The sequence below is a fragment of the Geotrypetes seraphini genome, chromosome 2, assembly GCF_902459505.1.
Source record: "Geotrypetes seraphini chromosome 2, aGeoSer1.1, whole genome shotgun sequence".
Classification (NCBI taxonomy): domain Eukaryota; kingdom Metazoa; phylum Chordata; class Amphibia; order Gymnophiona; family Dermophiidae; genus Geotrypetes; species Geotrypetes seraphini.
Window position 1 is genome coordinate 265491758 of NC_047085.1, and position 18298 is coordinate 265510055.

An 18298-nucleotide genomic window follows, 5' to 3' on the forward strand; every position below is an offset into this window, starting at 1 on the left:
ATTTTGACAAGCTTTTTAGACGGCATATCCTCTTATGCATTATTTGCTGCCTATGAGAGTGATTTACGTAGAATATTTTTACGTTTTTTGTTCAGTCCAATTTTGTTACGTGCATTATGAATGTTTTTATTAAGTTCCAATGGTTTTACATATCATAATTGATAAATGAATAAACCTTACATTTCTTTTTCTTTTTTTTTTCATTATTTCTTTGTTGATTTTAAATTAAATACCAAGTATAAATTGTACAGAAAAGCATAATTAGTCTTAAATTTTGTTAAAGTATAACACTTATTACACTTCAACTAAATCAAGAAGAAAACATAAACAAAAGAATATACATTTTCGATTAAATTTAGAGGAGGAAAACAAGAAAAAAACCATTCTGAACCAAATTTTCCCTGTCAGGCTCTGCACCCTGTCCCCCCTCTGGTGGTCTATTGGTAGGTCGGGACAGGGTACAGGGCACATCTCGTGGTAGGCACATGTAGTGGCAGCTAGCCCCAAGCCAGCCCCCTCCACCCGTACCTTTTTTTTTTTTTTTTGCTTCCCAGCTCCCAGCGTACTTTTCACACTCCTGCCTCTGTTCCCCTGCTCTCTTTTGGCAGTGGCACAGTGGTGCACAAGGCAGGCGAGGGCTTTTTGCATGCTTGTCTGGTCCTGTGCTGCACTCCGAATGGTTACTGTGAGTTCTTGTGGGACTCACAAAAACTAACAGCAGCCATTCGCAGTGTAATGCAGGACCAGGCAGGCACGCAAAAAGTGCACGCCTACCTCGTGCACTGCTGTGCCGCTGCCGGAAGAGAGGAGGGGAAAGTGCGCAGGGAGCCGGGATGCAAAAAAGGTACTTTTTTTTTTTTTTTTTTTTATATTCGCTCCTTAAGACACACTCTTATTTCCACCCCCCTTTTGGGGGTGGAAAAAAGTGTGTCTTATGGAGTGAAAAATACTGTACTTTTAACTTTCTTCCAGAAGGCTGACATATCAGTAAGCAATCTAATTAATACAGGTAACTGGTTCCACTCCGCAGGGCCAGAAAATGAAACCATGCTGACTGCGATATTGAGTAACCCACTATCCTGAGACCTGAAATGTTGACAAGAGTTATAAAAACCCAAGATAAATATTGGATGAAATAAGCCCAGCCATATAGATTTACTAAGTAAACTGAATGTGTCACCTGATCAGCAATCAATGTACGAGAACTGCAGGAAGTTGTGATTGTGCTGTTTTACTCCAGTGACAAGCTGAGCAGTAGTATTCTAAATAATCTATAGAGGCTTAAAGGAAGAATGGTAATGGTATTCTAAAAAATACCAAAATTAAAATAGTTCTGTGGTTTGAAAACCAATGACTGCAGACTGTTCTGAACCTGGCAGAATCCAAGTCAACCTTCAAACTTGTTGCAACTGAAACAAATGATCGAAGAGACAGCACAGACAGTGGCATAGTGTTTGCCGGCACAATCAGCATCTAACATCTCCTGTTCGCACTGGCCTCAGCTCCCTTCTGACATCACTTCCTGGTTGTGGGATCAGTACATGATGTCAGAAAGGAGCCAAGGCTGGTGCGAGCAGGAGGTGGGAAATGTTGCTCATCGAATATTTCAAGAGGTATGCAAGGGGGGGGGGCATTTGAGCAGCAGGGAAGAGTAGGGGGGATGCATGATGTGGCAGTGCTGGGCACCACCGCCCCAGGTGCCTCCCTTGCTACATCATTGAGCCCAGAATCTAAAATAGCCCCTAAATAAGGAACTTCAGAAACGATGGTCTCTCTTTAACCCTGTTTATTAGAACCAAAATGTTTGGGAGTGCATTGAATAGCAATTCGTCCCTGTTACCTTGCTTTAATTTAGCTGCTCCTTGCAGCCACCCTAGGTGGCCACCTGTCTGCCTAGTGGTTAGGCTGGCCTTTAAAGTACTCTTCTCCAAACTTTATTCTCAAGTTTCAAGTTTATTTAAAATTTAATGAATCACTTAATCTTAATACAAAGCGATGAATAAAGCTAAAAATAATACATTACAACGTTCGGGGAAACAGTACAAATAACGTAGACAGGACACACGGTACAGATAGAACTAAGAGTAAGGAAGGGGTAGAAATACAATAATTGATAGGGAATGAAACAAGTTAGTGAAATAACAAAAGGAAGGGTTTAACAGAGATCTGAGGCCAGAATTAGAAAACGTCACCTAACTTTGAGGAATTAGTAGCCAAAAGCATCTTTAAAAAGAAATATAGAAATTTTATGGGATGCTTTTAAAGCAACAATGAGAGGAAATATTATTTCTTATTCAGCTTTTATTAAAAAACAACTTAAAAAAACAATATGAAGATATGGAAAAACAAATTAAATTATTAGAAAATAAATTAATTAAAAAATGGGAAAACAATACATTACAAGAGTTGTTAAAAGTAAAAGTTAAATATAATGAGATTTCTTCTCAATATGTGAGAAAAGACATTTTCAATAAACAAGTACAATATTATGGCAACTCAAATAAAGCGGGAAAATTATTAGCAAATTTTCTTAAAGAAAGAAAAGAAAATCTAAGATTATTGCAATAAAAGATATACAAGGTAACACACATACCAGCACAAAAGATATTATAACACAATTTCTTGATTTTTATAAAGAATTATACACTTCTAATTCTTATAAAAATAAAGAACAAGAAGGATTAACATTCTTAAATTCCTTTCTTGGACCTAATATTCCGGATCATATAAAAGGAAGTTTAGAAGATCCTATATCTTTAAAAGAAATAGAAACAGCATTGAAGTTTCTTAGAGTTGGATCCGCTCCAAGTGGAGATGGGTATACTGTTGAATTTTATAAATCATTTCAAAATATCATTTTACCACATCTGTTAAATTTATATCAATATCAAATAAAGAATGAAAATATTTCAGATACTATGGCAGAATCGATAATTATAGTCTTACCAAAACCAAACAAAGATCCTACTCTGGTTTCAAATTACAGGCCTATTTCGTTATTAAATGTGGATAATAAGTTAATGGCTAAAGTATTAGCACTTAGATTGGCAAAAGCTCTTCCTTTCATTACAGATGTACATCAAACAGGATTTATTGCTAAAAGACATTCATCAAATAATACTAGACTAGCATTCCACTCATTAAATTTAGCAAAAAATATAAATGATCCAGCTTTTCTAATATCTTTAGATGCAGAAAAAGCTTTTGATAGAGTGGAATGGAATTTTATGTATCAAGCTTTACAATGGTTTGGTATAGGGTCCGGTTTTATTAAAATGATCCAGACATTGTATAGCTCTCCTGGTGCAAGATTATATATTAATAATAATTTATCAACTAGATTTAATTTGCATAGGGGAGTTAGACAAGGATGCCCTTTGTCTCCATTACTTTTTGATATTGTCCTAGAACCTTTATTAATTGCAATAAATAAGACTAAGGAGATAAAGGGAATCACGTTTTCCAACTGGGAATTTAAACTTTCTGCATATGCAGATGATATTTTATTATATTTAAGAGAACCGGATACTACTATTCCATGTATACTTAATTTATTAGAGAAATTCGGCACTTTTTCTGGATATAAAATTAATTGGAGCAAATCTGAAGTCCTCCCAATTAATGTTCATTGTACGAAAGGACTATTTGACCCATATTCATTTATTTGGAAAGAAGATGGAATAAAATACTTAGGAATTATGATCAAAAATACAATTGAAGACACAGTCAAAGAGAATGAAAAACTTTTATTGAAAAAAATAACAGAAATGTGTGAGCAATGGAATCCATTACATCTTTCTTGGTGGGGAAGAATTCAAACAATTAAAATGATGGTATTGCCTGTGGTTTGTTATCAAATGAGTATGATACCAATATTTTTTCAGGGGTCATTTTATAAAAAACTTAACAATATTCTTACAAAATTTGTTTGGTTTGGGAAAAGACCAAGAATCGCTTTAGTATCATTACAAAGACCAATTGTGGAAGGGGGGGTAAATTTTCCAAATTTTTATAGGTATCATCAAGCCTATATTTTAAGACAGGGTATGTATTGGATCCTCCCAGATCTCATGGAAAATGTACCAGATTGGCTGTATTTAGAATGGCAGCTCCTGTTCCCTTTATATCCAGAACATCTAATTACCATAACAATGCCTAGGAGATATAAAGATAACAGAATCTTTTTAGATACTTGGAAAACATTGAGATACATAAGTAACCTATCACCAGAACCAATAGCTAAATCTCTAAATCAATCAATATGGGTAAACTCCAGGATCAGAATTGGCGGATTTAAAATCGTCTGGAAACAATGGATAAATGCAGGAATAAGAACATTGAATGATGTCATATCAGAAGGTTCCTTGCTTAGTTTTTCACAATTGCAAAATAAATTTGGACTAAATAAAACACAATATTTTAAATGGATGCAATTGAAGCAAGCCATTCAGGTAGGGTTCCCTGAATGGAAAGATCTTAATACCCAATATAGTTTGCAAGTTTTATGTTTCCAGGCGGATTTCTTGGGACACCAAGCCGCAAAATGGTATAAATTAATATATGGATTTCTAAATAAAAAAAAGAAAACTGGACTTAGGGATATTTGGAGCATTGAGATTGGACAGACAATTTCTGCATCTCAATGGCCAAGATTCTGGTCCTGGAGATTAAGATTAACAAAGTCAGCATCTATGAGTCAAACATGGATATTTTTATTACATAGAGCGTTATGGACCCCGACGCGCTTGCAAAAAATAGATAATACTAGATCTAATAGATGCTGGCATTGTAAAATAGAAGTAGGGACATTAGATCATTTAATTTTTTTTTGTCCTTGCATAAAAGCCTTTTGGAATTTAATTTGGCCCCAAATTAACATATTACTAGAAAATCATATTGGTCTCTCATATGATACCATATTATTTGGTACTGCAATGAGAACACAAAGTCCAATATCAGCAAACAATAACAAATTGCTTTTAATATTGACAGGAGTTGCCATGCAGCAAATCACACAAAATTGGAAGGATTATACCAAGCTAAATTATACATTCTGGTGGAACTCGGTGTGTCACATATACAAAATGGAGAAAATATTGGCATTACAACAAGGAAATATAAAAAATTTTAAGAAAATATGGGATCCATTGACAAAATATTCTAAAGATCAGATATCTTAACACATTGATAATAATAATATAGGGTTAGGGAGGGAAATATAGAAATTAATATGAGGAAAAATGAAAAAACAAATAACAGGGGAAAGGGATTCAATATATATGATATGATATTGTACATACAATTATAATTATTATAAACTAAATATTATGCTATTCATTTATTGTAAGAATGAAAATTTTATAAATAAAAATTTTTTAAAAAAATAAAGCATTTCAACTTGCTTTTAAATCTGTCGAAAAGATGTTCTTCCCTTATGTATATTTGGAGGGAGTTCCACGTTTGTGGGGCTGTAACTGAAAAAATGTATTGTCTACGTATATTGATGGATTTGAGGGAAGGAACAACCAGCAAATGTTGATCGTTAGATCTAAGTAATCTAGTGGGTGCATAGGGTATTAAGACTCTATCAATAAAAGATGGGACTTTATAGAGTAGTGACTTAAGGGTTAGCAGGCATATTTTGTAGGTTATATGATGTGACACCAGGAGCCAATGAGATTTTTTTGAAACATGGTCAAATTTCTTTGCTTTCATTATAAGTTTGATAGAGGTGTTTTGGATAAGTTGTAAACGTCTTATTTCTTTTAGGGAGATTCCCTTAAACAGGGCATTAGAATAGTTGATTCTGGAAATGACTAATGAATGAATCAATATATTAAGCGATTTGATTTCTAAACATTTTGAAACCGAGCGAATTTGTCGTAATATGTAGAATGCGGACTTGACTACACTGTTGATGTGCTCATGGAATGATAATTTTTGATCAAATATAACCCCTAGTATCTTGATGGAAGTAACTGCCTGAAGAGTATTGCCCACCAGGGTGATGGGAGAGTCACATTTAAGTCTGTCTTTCCATGGGAAGATCATCACCTTCGACTTGATGACATTTAAGAGCAAGCCTGTTAGTATCAAGCCAGTTATGAATTTGTTTGAGTTTCTTATTGATAGATTGGGCTTCCATGGGGTTCTCAGAATCTAGAGGGTGCAAAAGCTGGATGTCGTCTGCATAAGCAAACACATTAAAACCCAATGGACTGACAGAGAGTCATCAAAGGAGCAAGAAAGATATCAAACAGAAGAGGCGAAAGGATGAACCCTTGAGGAATTTCATAGTTTGTGATGAAATTTTCTGAAGTGGTGGTATTAAATGAAACTATTGAGGATCAGTTAGCAAAGTAGAAGCGAAACCACGTAAGGACCTGATCAGTGATACTGATAGCTTCAAGTCGTTCAAGAAGAAGGTCATGATCCACAGTGTCGAATGCCAAAGAGAGGTCAAGAGAGATTAAGAGAATGGATTTGTGATTGTCTAGATGGTAATGAATAACTGTTGACATACATATTAATGAATGTTCCATGGAATGATGTTTAAAACCTGTCTGGTTAGGATGTAAGATTTGTTTTTTTTCTATGAATTCCAAATTCTGGTTAAATGCAACTTTCTCTGTTAGTTTTGCTAAAAAAGGGATATTGGCGATGCACATAATTTCCCCTCTGTTTCTGTTACCTTCCTGTGTCCAGATTTCCCCTCTCTTCCTCTACCTCACCAATGTGTGTCTCTCCTCTCCAATCCCATCTAGCTTCTTTCCCTCTTTCTCCCCCTGCTTCCAGCATCTGGCTCACCTGCCTGTCCTCCCCTTTCTCTTTCCTACTCGGCCAGTTTTGCTTTGGTGTCCTTCCCTCCCCTTATGGGAAGTTAATACATATATTTTTTTAAAAGGTTTATTTCAGCTTGGTCCTCTGTCCCCAGCAGCAGCCCCCTCCCTCCCTCTCGCCCACCGCTGTCTATGCTGCTGGCTGGCTGCCTGAAACATCTCCTCTGCTCTGACGCAACTTCCTGTTTCTGGTTGCATTAGAGGAGAAGTTTCAGGCAGCCAGCCAACCGCACGTGACTTCAGGAAATGCTCAGGCTGCTTGTTAAGAGGAAAATCGTCAGCGAAGGTAAAGGCAAGGGAGGGAGGGAGATGCTTGGACCGTGCAATCGGATTTTAAAGTATTTTGTGCCTGTTCCCTCAATTAACTGTGGGGACAAGGCCATTCACCGCTCCATGGGGCAGTGAATGGCCTTGACCCCGTACCCGGAGCGATCAGGTTTTTTTTCATCCCCGTTTTTGACAGGTTACCCACAGCTACCCTTGGCTAACTGCGGGCAACAGTCATCATGTCATTCTCTATGCAGCACCACAGCTGCTCCTTGTGACCCTGGGCAATTCACAATCCCCCCTCCCCTATTTCCCCAGGTATATTAGATAGATTGTGAACCCACTGGGACAGACAGGGAAAGAATGCTTGCATACCTGAATAAATTCATGTAAACCATTCTGAACTCATTGGGAGAACGGTATAGAAAACTGAATGAATAAATAGATAATCAGTAATACATATCCCCTAGTACTGTGCAGAATATAAAAAGAGCAGATGTAAATTTGAAAAGACTGAAATACCAATCATAGAAATAAAACAAAGATGGAAAATAAATAGAAATAAAACAAAAAATGGAAAATAAGATACCATGTTATAGGCCAAATCCATTTTTCAATTAGCTTTCAGAGGCCAAAATCTCCTCTCAGGTCAGTACCATATACTGCTGCTACAGTATCCTTTCCTGACCTGAGGAAGCGGGTTTTGGTCCTAAAATTAGTCTAATAAAAAGATCACCTTATTTCCATTTTCAAATTATAAACATTTATTAATACTACACTCTGTTTTATAGACTCACAACTGAAAGTCTGATATATCATGGGTGCAGCACAAGAAAGGATGGGGGCAAGTCTCACGGAGTACAATTATTGCTTGCTGTGATCCTGACTGCACACAGCAAGCAATCAGGAGGGGAGGGTCAAGGGTCAGGGAAGAGGCCATGTGACTTTTTTTTTTTTTTTTTGGCTTCACAAATATGGTAACCCTAACTTTGAGTGCACACTCATTCAGACCTGCTGGTGATGGAGTACTGCTGGGATGCTTTTTCTAGAAGAATAGTTGAGGCGGATGAGTGAAAAGGAATGAAAATGACTCTGCTGGGGAGAGAAGACCCAGCTGTATGGAAGAACAAGGCTAAGGTGGTGGGGGTTGGGGAACACAGTTCTAGCTGCCCTGGGTAGCTGTCTATGATAGGGTGACCAGATTTTCCCCCTTAACCTATTTGTACGTTGGGATGGCATCTGCACATGTGAGGATGCGACGTGATGACGTCGCGCTGTGTGCGCATGATGTCGCCGCATTGCATCTGCAGATGCTGTCCCGATATCACAAGCTTTTCAAAACTCAAAGTGCCAGGTTTTGAAAAGCTGTCCGGGGAAATCCGGATGTCTGTTAACCCTTGTCTTTGCTAGCTCTAGGTCTCTCTTCTTTGTACAGCCCCCTTCCCTCTCTGAAACAGATGCACTACTCCCTCGTTATTCGCAGGGGATACGGGCAGAGCTGGACCGCGAATGGCGAAAAACCGCGATTATCCGGCTCTGACCCACCCCCACCTCCCTGCCGCCTTCCTGGCCTTACCTGGTGGTCTAGAGGGTTTTCGGGGCAGGAGCGATCTTCCTACGCTCCTGCCCCGTGCAGATCGCCATGAGGAAATGGCTGCTGTGAGTTCCCGTAGTCTCTCAAGAGTACGTCGGGGACTCCCTACAGCCATTTCTTCATGGCGATCTGCACGGGGCAGGAGCGTAGGAAGATCGCTCCTGCCCCGAAAACCCTCTAGACCACCAGGTAAGGCCGGGAAGGCGGCAGGGAGGTAAAAAATATGGTTATTTTTATTTTCCCCCTCCCCAGAAAAAAATTGCGATTATGTGAAATCGCGAGTGCAGAAACCACGAATGGGGAGGGGGAAGTGTACGTCTCTGGATTTATGCGGGGACCCTCAGTACATATTGCAACAGTGTCTTTATGGATGGAGCCATCCTGTTTTGAAGGGGAGTGCTGTCCGGTGCCTGTTTCAGTATGCTTCATCTTTCCTTGACTGCTAATGCACAACACAAGCCCATTGTTCCAGCTTAAATAAAAAGAGTACACATTACCAGATTAGCTAATGGTGGGGAATAATGTTGATTGGCACTTGTATGTACTAAGCAAAGAATAAGCAGGCCTGCATTTATTTCTGAGTGAAATAGCTGTGGGCTGTTCTGTGGAGGCAGATTGAATTTAACAGCAGGGTTCTCTGAATTTAGTGTTCTCTATAGAAAAGGTAATAAAGCGATTTGGTTAAGGATTTTATTGAAATGTTTTCTTTGCAACCTGTCTTGGAGGGCGTAGACAAAGTGAAGAATAAATGTGTGTGGGAGAACATGATGCCTTGTGGTAGCCACCAGGTGTCAGTGTTCCATCATGGGCATAAACAAGACCACTCACAATCCCCTAAGATCACTTGTAACTGGGGCCTACCTAAGGACTCGGGGGCTGTGCTGCACAGTGGCATTCGGGAAAAGAGGGTTAGATTCTTGAGTCTGACTTCTCTTTGTCAAGGCTACTGTCAAAGCAGTGTTCACAGCCCTAGGGGAGGAGGATCCCAAAATCTCAAATAAGGGCATCTCTAAGACCTGGATTTTCAAAAACCCGTGTTAAAAAAAGACCATCTGCTAACGCAGCCATTTTGATAGCAAATTGAAAAAAGCTAGAATCACGCATGCAAATGAGGTCAGCGGACAGCAGCAAAGATTCACTAAATTTGCATGTGCCCATGCAGAAAAAATGCGTAAAGAACCCCCCCTCCCGCCAATAAAAAACAAAACTCCACAATGAACAAACGACCCCCAGAAGCAGGAGAGATGCCAATTCTCTTCCGCTGCCGGCGGACACCTCCCCCTGCAGTGGGAGAGATGCCGATTCTCTCCCGCTGCCAACCAACACGGCAGCAGGAGAGATGCTCACACTCTCCCGCTACCAAGAAATCCCTGCCATGCCCCCCTTCCCCGCAAGACAGATGCCTATTCTCCCCTGCTGACAAGTGACCCCCCTGCCATAGAACATCTCCCCTGCCTCCAATGCCCCTTCCCCCTTACCTCCAAATAGATGCATGGAGGGACGCGGACTCCTTCCTCCCTGCTGGCCTGTGTCATCGAAAATGGGCCGTACTGTCTTCAGTGCATCTTAAGATGCACCTGGGATGAGCTTGAGGCTCTGATAGGCCCAAGTTGTTTAAGGCCTCTGATTGGCCCAGGCGCCTAAGGCCCTTCCTATGGGGTGTCCAGGCCAATCAGAGCCTTAGGCCCCTTCCAGGAGCCTGAGGCTATGATTGGCCCAGGTTGTATAAGGTCCCTCCCCGGTGCATCCCTGCTGCGGGGTGGGAGGTGCATGGATGGGATTTTTTGGCAGTGGGAAAATGTGGGCATCTCTCCCGGGGGGGGGGGGGGGAGGTGCGTCCAGGATTTCTTGGCAGCGGGAGAGTTTGGCCATCTCTCCCGCTGCGGGGGGGGCAGCAGTAGAGAATCAACATCTCTCCTGCTGTGGGGGCGGGGGTGTTTGCTACCGCTGCAGCGGAGGGTGTTGTGATTCAGCAGGAGAGAATGGGCATCTCTCTCGCTGCATCACAACATAGGCTTTCTAGCAGTCTCTGACATTGACCAGCACCCCTGGACCAGTCTCTTATTTTTGTCATCAAAAGCCGATGCCGCTTTTAGAAAATGGCTCGGCATTTTTTTATGAATCCACCGGAGGACTTATTTAAATGTTGAAGAGCCCATTTGCATGTCATTGTCAGAGACTGCTAGAAAGCTCACTATTGACAGACATAATCCATTTTGATAATCCGCCGCTAAAATGCGTACAGGCTAAATCATCTGTAAACAGTTTAGTGACGTCGTTAAAGTTTTGAGAATCTGGGCCTAAGTGATTAGACTCAGTGTGGGAAGGTCATGGTAAAGATGACTCTTATCAACATTTCCTATTTTGGAGGCAGTATCGTGGGAGTGAAACAAAAAGGATTCCCATAGAAAGGCTATTAAATGGGACACATTGTTAGTTTTTTTCAGAGTTTCTGAACAATTCAAGTGTAGGAGTATTCAGTATTGCACAAAGTGAGAAACAGTGGAGCTAGAAGCGCTTGTCAGAACCCTGCTTCAAAGGAAAATTTGAGTGTAATAAAAATCCCTCAAAAATCCGTTCCAAACATGGACCAATATTTGGCTCAGTTGCACTGTTGGCAAAACAGATGCAATATATATCACAAGTAAAATAACATACTTGTACATTGTACAGGGTCTAAATCTAAAGATTAGCAACTTGTTTTTGACTCAACAGTTTCAATTATTTTCTGGCGCTTCCAAGGTTGGTTCTTTTGGGTTCTGGTTTCTAACATGGACAAAGATGACTAAAGTCTGCTAAGTTTGATCTACCAGAGATTTATCTCTGTGGGAGGACAGTCTGATTTTTAGATAATTTTTCAGTAAGAGCTTTGTGGTCAGCATAGTTTACTTTTGCCTTATTTAAGGGGGAACAGTTTCAGTTGTCTAGTCTGTGGCCACATGTTGTTTATAAGGAGCCTTCAGTTTGGGTCTATGGAAAATGGCTTAAATCTTGACTTGGAGGGGAGAGCATTCAATGTCGCTGCACAGTTCCTTTAACTTTCACTAAAAATGGTGGTAGTTCATGCCACACATTCGCTCGATATTACATGGGAACCCAGCCTCAACCATAAGACCTTCACTCTGACCCTTCAGCAGAGTATAAATAGCAGAGAGAGGCTGTAGTCGTTTTATCAACTAGTAGGTGGTGGAATGAGCACTCTTCAGCTCTGCTCCCAAGAGGTGATCAGCACAAATTCTTATCCCAACCAGACAGACAGGCAGGGTTGCTGAACTTTGAAGCACTTCTGAATTATTTAGCTATGAGCAGTGGCATAGCGAGAGTAGAAGGTGCCTGGAGCGGTAGTGCCCCCCCACGCCTTCCTCTCCGCACCCTTTGATCTTTCCAAGTCACCCTCCCGCGCCACACTCACGCCCTCCTTTCCCATCCCATACCTCTTAAAATTTTTGCCAACGCAAGCAATTTCTCCAGCCTGTGCTGGCTTTCCCTCTTATGTTATTTCCTGGTGACTCGGAAGTGATTTCAGAGGAAGCCAGGCTGGCACGAGCAGCAGGCTAGAGTAGTTGCTCACGCTGGTGAAGATTTTAGAGGTATGGTGGGGTGGTGAAGGGAGGGAATGAGCATGGCATGGGGAAAGTGAGGATGTGACAGCACTTGGGGTGGTCTGCCCCCCTTTTTACTATGCCACTGGCTAGGAAATCCTTACTCTAAATTGTATGGTTATCTTTTAGATGTATTTTCTCTTTTTTTTTTTTTTCCAGAGCTTCTTTGTTTTTTGAATAGTAGGTGTCTGCTGACATGAACCTCAGCTTACCTTGTTCTCTTTCTGCAGGCTTGGGCTGACGCCTTCCGCAGCTCCCCCGACCTCACTGGTGTGGTCACTGTGTACGAGGACCTCAGGAGGAAAGGCCTAGAGTTCCCCATGACTGACCTGGACACATTGTCTCCTATCCATACACCTCAGAGGGTACGATCTGGAGATCTGACATCATAAAGCGCTTCCAGTTGGGGGAGAGCCCCATTACTCTGTCTTAACAATATGTGCTGTGGCACAGTGTACTCTAGTTGGAGCCTTACCTCCACTAGAACCAGTTGGATTTGGACATGCCACAAAGGCAATAGGTACACTCTGGGGCAGGGAGGGAAGATTTCTGCTGGATACAGTGATTGACCCCCAAGAGATTATCTCATTTATTGATGCTGCCTAGAATTAAGGAGGATAGTGAGAAGAAGATATGGTTGAAGAAAAAAAAAAAAAGTAGGTATATGTGTGGTGGGGAAGGGGTTAGTAATCTCCACTTCTAGGGAGGTTTTTTGATTGAACCTGTCGAGGGGTGGCCAGTTTGATTGCTTGGTTGAACAATGTGTTTTGTCTGCTGTTAATGAATGCAGTTGGTGGCAAATAGCGTGCCCATGGATTACCGTATTTTTTGTTCTATAAGACGCACCCCCCTGTAGAGGAGGAAAAACCAAGGAAAAAAAATTGGTTTGAAATTTCCTCTACACGTAGGTGCGTCTGGTGCAGGGAAGTCTGAAGCAGTCCCCCCCCCCCCCCCCCCCGGTACCTTTTTTAACTGGCAGTGGTTCAGCGTGGTCTTCTGCAGGACAGCTGTCTTTCGTTGCAGAGCGGCACACAACGCAGGAGTGCAACCTTTGCGCTTCCTGCCTGGTCCTGCGCCGCTCCGTGATTGGCTGAGGTCAGTTCTCAATTTGCAAGAACTAACTTCAGCCAATCATGGAGCGGCGCGGGACCAGGCAGGAAGCGCAAAGGCCGCGCTCATGCGTTGTGTGCCACTTTGCAATGAAAGGCAGCTATGCAGCAGGAGACCGCGCTGGACCACTGCCAGTTAAAAAAAAGGTAGCGGGGGGGAGGTGCATTGGCTCCATAAGATGCACCCATTTTTCCACCCCCTTTTTGGGGGTGGAAAAAGTGCATCTTATGGAGCGAAAAATATGGTAAATATCCTGAAACCAATTGTCTTTAGGAGAGGGAGTTGCTTGAAAATATGAAGGAGGGAAAGGTGGAGTTGGTGGAGGGAGAAGAGCGGATAGCTGAGAACATAATTATTTCTGGGAGGGTTCTTTACAAAGAAGAAATTAAAAATTCTGTGCAAAGTATTTTCAAATCTTACATACATGTATCAAACATGAAGAATTCCAAGTATTTTGAGCTAATCTCCATGAGTACCGTAAGAGAGCTTTTAATTTGGCATACAACAAAGCCCCAAAGAGCTCTGAACTGCTGACAATGCCAACTTCTTGCTTCTTACTGCTGTGCTGGTCTCCCCTAAGGGCCAAATGAAAATCCTTGAAAGCCAGAGGCCTTGCCTGTAAAGCAGCGATCCACCCTTTCCTTCTTTTTTCTCGCCTCTAGTTTCCCCCACCCACCTCTCCTAGCTGCCCCATCTCTACCAGCCATTCTTCTATTCCTTTTGCTCCTGCATGGTAGGTGCTGATTCCAGAAGAACAAACAAAAAATTGGCCCTTTAGTCCCTCAGGCAATGCAAATAACAGCGAAAACAAAAGGATCGGTGGAAATGGTGATGTTCAAGATGCAGGCTTTATTCAAAAGTGTACAACTGGATAATCCACATAAAATATATCTAGGACCTAAACCATAGAGAGGTATGGACCCAACACGGTCTGTGTTTCGACAATGATGTCTTCCTCAGGGGTCCCTAAAAGTCCTGATATTAAAGCACATGGATTAAACACTGAAAACTATACCGAGGATTCCTTTTTTTGCTTTTGAGGAATCCTCATCTGCGCAGAGTTACGCTCGGTATTGTTTTCAGTGTTTAATCCATGTGCTTTAATATCAGGACTTTTAGGGACCCCTGAGGAAGACATTGTTGAAACACGGACCGTGTTGGGTCCACACCTCTCTATGGTTTAGGTCAGGGGTGTCAGAGTCCCTCCTGGAGGGCCGCAATCCAGTCAGATTTTCAGGATTTCCCCAATGAATATGCATGAAATCTATTTGCATGCACTGCTTTCATTGTATGCTAATAGATCTCATGCATATTCATTGGGGAAAACCTGACTGGATTTCGGCCCTCCAGGAGGGACTTTGACACCCCTGGTTTAGATCCTAGATATATTTTATGTGGATTATCCAGTTGTACATTTTTGAGTAAAGCCTGCATCTTGAACATCACCATTTCCACAGATCTTTATGTTTTAGGTACTGATTCTGTTATGTTTTTATACTGTGCATGCCTCTATGTGAGCCACACAAGTGCCTAAATTCCTGAAATGAAGAACAGTAGTGGAGTTACCTGGCTCTCACTCTCAGAACCTTGAGGCGCAGGAAAAGACTGCACTGACTTTTCCTCCTTGAGCTAGCTGTTTATGTTGCTCTACTCATGTGAGTTGGCTCTTTATGAGTTGTATGCTGGGAGGCAGAGGATGGGGGAAAAATTGTTATTCCCTCAGGAAAACCAAGATTCCGGGGGTGGGAGCTGGCATAGGGTAAAAGAAGCATAGCAGTGTATGAGCTAAGAAAGGAAGTGGAAGTAAGGGATGCTGAACACATTTGGAGACTCAGCAGAAATCCCCTATAGCTTTCTCTCACTTAACACTTCTTTCTCCTCTTTTTCTCTTGTAGAGTGTGTATAGTCCAGACTCTGTAGCAAGACAGAGCACTGTATCAGGTGATTCCCCTGTGCGAGCAGGCCCACCATCCCAGACTGCAGCACCCTGTACAACTGAACCAGGCCTGCCCAACGAGAGCCCCATTACTCCCACCTCTGAGCAGGTAAGGAGGTTGCCATGCTGTACACTTCATTCCTAAGTATGTTTCACACAGCACAACATTTTTGCTCTGATAATACCCCCAAAACTACCCCAAATGATGGCATAGCATTTGACACATTGAGCTCTGTCCTACATAAAAACAAAAATGACATCGACTGTGCATTGTGAAAAGCTTAAGGCAGAAAGACCAGATAAAATATTTAAATAAGACATGATTTAGAAAATAATTGTGTGCTTGAGCTTAATATGAAAATAAAATCGAACGTAGATTTAGTATTCCGTTGCAAAGAAACACATAAACAGATAGGAAAGAAATCTATAACTATCTGTGTATAAGTATCTAGTCTATGACCATCAAGAGAAACTAGAACCTTCTACTTATTTGCTTATCCAAAAATTAATGGGTGTAGCTATAAGACCTTCTTAGATAGGACCCTAGCATTTCAAGCTGATAGGCAACAATCTTGGTTAGGTAAATGTATTCAGCAAGTTATGTTATCCTATTGCAGTTTTTGGAAATTAATTAAGACCACTTTGTTTGATAAGTTTATTACTTAGTGAGTTTTATTACTGAAATTCTATTTTACAAATATTTGCAATTTTAATGTATTATTGTATTTCGCTGATTGTCCAGCTCTTTTTAGTGTAAACCGCCTAGAACTTTTGGTTATGGCGGTATAAATAAAAGAATAAAGTTATTATTATTATTAGTGTAAATTTTCATTCATGCACCCATTTATACCAGGTAAATGTTAAGTGTTCACAGGCACACCTAAGTATGGCAATCGACAAGTGTAACTGACGATCTCCTGTAAGTTGTGCCCATATGTGGCGGCCCCCCCCCCCCCAAGCACATCCCCTTGCAGTTACCCAAAATTGTAGTTAGGCACGTCGTCATAGAATAGTTTCTACCAGTGGCATAGCAATGGAAGGACGTAACCAGGGCGATGGCATCTGCCATCACTGTGCTATGCTGCCCCCGCATTCCTTCCCTGCCACTTACCTCTTCAAATGATTGCTGGTGGGAGTGTGTGGGGCAGGGATTAGAGCTACAGCCTCAGCACCTTGAGGCTGTGGGTTCAAATTCCACGCTGCTCCTTGTGATCCTGGGCAAGTCACTTAATCCCCTCATTGACCCAGGTACACTAGATAGAGTTTGAGCCCACCGGGACAGATAGGGAAATATGATAAAGTATCATGGGGGGGTTGAGGAGGGGAAATGGGGTGTACTGAAGGTTCTGGCAATTAGTCAAAGATAGAATAAGTGGTTCAGGTGGGGGGAAGGGGTGGTGTGACATTTTTGGGGTTCGTAAGAGTACAGGGCTTTGGAGTACCTTTCCACCCTCATTAATCTCACTTTCCCTATGTAGAGAAGGAAGGGGAGGGAGTTTGGTTGATGTTACTCTTTTATTGTATATGCTTGTTCTATTATTGTATATGATGCATTATTATTTGTACTGTGCATCTTTGGGGTGCACTGGTGTTGTATTTGCTGTGCTTGCATCAATAAAAATTGTTTGAACCTAAAAAAAAAAAGTACCTGAATGTAAACCACTGAGCATATAAGGTGGTATATAAATAAATAAACCTGTTGCTTGCACCGGCCTCAACTCTGTTCTGACATCAGGAGAGGCAGGTGGTATAACGCCAGCAGTAAAAACAAAATAACAGCACCAAAAATTCAAAGAAACAGAGAGAACAAATAAATGGCTTCTGCTTGCGAAAGGGATCTTGGCAAGGTAGCTCCGGGAAAGTGACAGTTTGTTTGTTTTGTTGCTGTAACTTGAGTGAACCGTATCCATTGTGATGGTTTATAATCTCTGAGGCAGGCTCTTTGGCTGAAACGTGGCCACATTAGTTTATTAGTTCAAGTTACTTCTGGCTGTCCAGATTTTTGGTGCAGTAGTTGGAGCAGCCAGCCTAAGAGTGTGAAAGCCAAGCCAGCTGTACACCTAAAAATGGTAGCACATGGCGACACCAGAAAATATTTCTTCACCGAAAGGGTGGTTGACCGTTGGAATAATCTTCCACAACAGGTAACTGAGGCCAGCAGCATGCCAGATTTTAAGAAAAGATGGAATTGGCATGTGGGATCTCTTCATGGAGATAGTTAGGGGGTGGGCCATTAGTGTGGGCAGACTAGATGGGCTGTGGCCCTTTTCTGCCGTCATTTTCTATGTTTCTAGAACAGTATCCCAGGGGAGGTGATAGAGGCAGTAGCAGAATTCAGAAAAGTCTGGGACGAGTTTAGAAGGTTTTCTGTGGCAGGAAGCCAGAGCAAAGTCTGTGTTAGTGCAGCATCCTATATAATAAAACCCTAGAGCGCTCATGCGCTCTTGAAATTTCGTGATCCCTGCCGCCGTGATTTCTGATCTGTGGCAGCCAATCCGGCAGCAGGGAACATTCTGGCCACTCCCCTCCTCCCGCCCTCACTCACCCTGGAAGCCAGGCAAGCTCTCTCTCCCTGCCCGCGTCCTCGGCAGGGAACACAACTCGGCCGTCACTTGCCGCCGCCGCCGCTGCTGCTGATCCTCCTGAAGAGCAGCCTGCGATGGTGGCCGTCTTTAGCGAACCTCGCAGGCCGCTCTCCAACTCGATAGCACGTTCCCTCTGACGCGATCCCGTGCGTCAGAGGGAACGTGCTACCGAGGCTGGAGAGCAGCCTGCGAAGTTCGCTAAAGCCGGCCACCATCACAGGCTGCTCTTTACAGTCAGCAGCTGAGAGGAGCCACCGCCGGCTTAAAACTTAAAACAAAAATCTTCGGCTGCAACAGGCCAGCCCATGGGAAGGGAAGGGGGAGGGGCCGAACGGAGCAGGCCAGATCGCAGGGAGGGGCTGAAA

At 42.1% G+C, this 18298-nt stretch overlaps 1 protein-coding gene across 5 annotated transcripts in view; it reads left to right on the forward strand.

Annotated features, from left to right (window-relative positions):
• The window catches only part of TOM1 (target of myb1 membrane trafficking protein), a 188556-nt gene that overhangs the window by 130969 nt on the left and 39289 nt on the right, over positions 1–18298 (forward strand). For all 5 annotated transcript variants that reach the window (XM_033929580.1, XM_033929577.1, XM_033929578.1 and 2 more), the window contains exons 5-6: positions 12533–12667; positions 15308–15457. In XM_033929580.1, coding sequence (XP_033785471.1) covers positions 12533–12667; positions 15308–15457 — 285 coding nt within the window. The remainder of the gene's footprint in view (positions 1–12532; positions 12668–15307; positions 15458–18298) is intronic.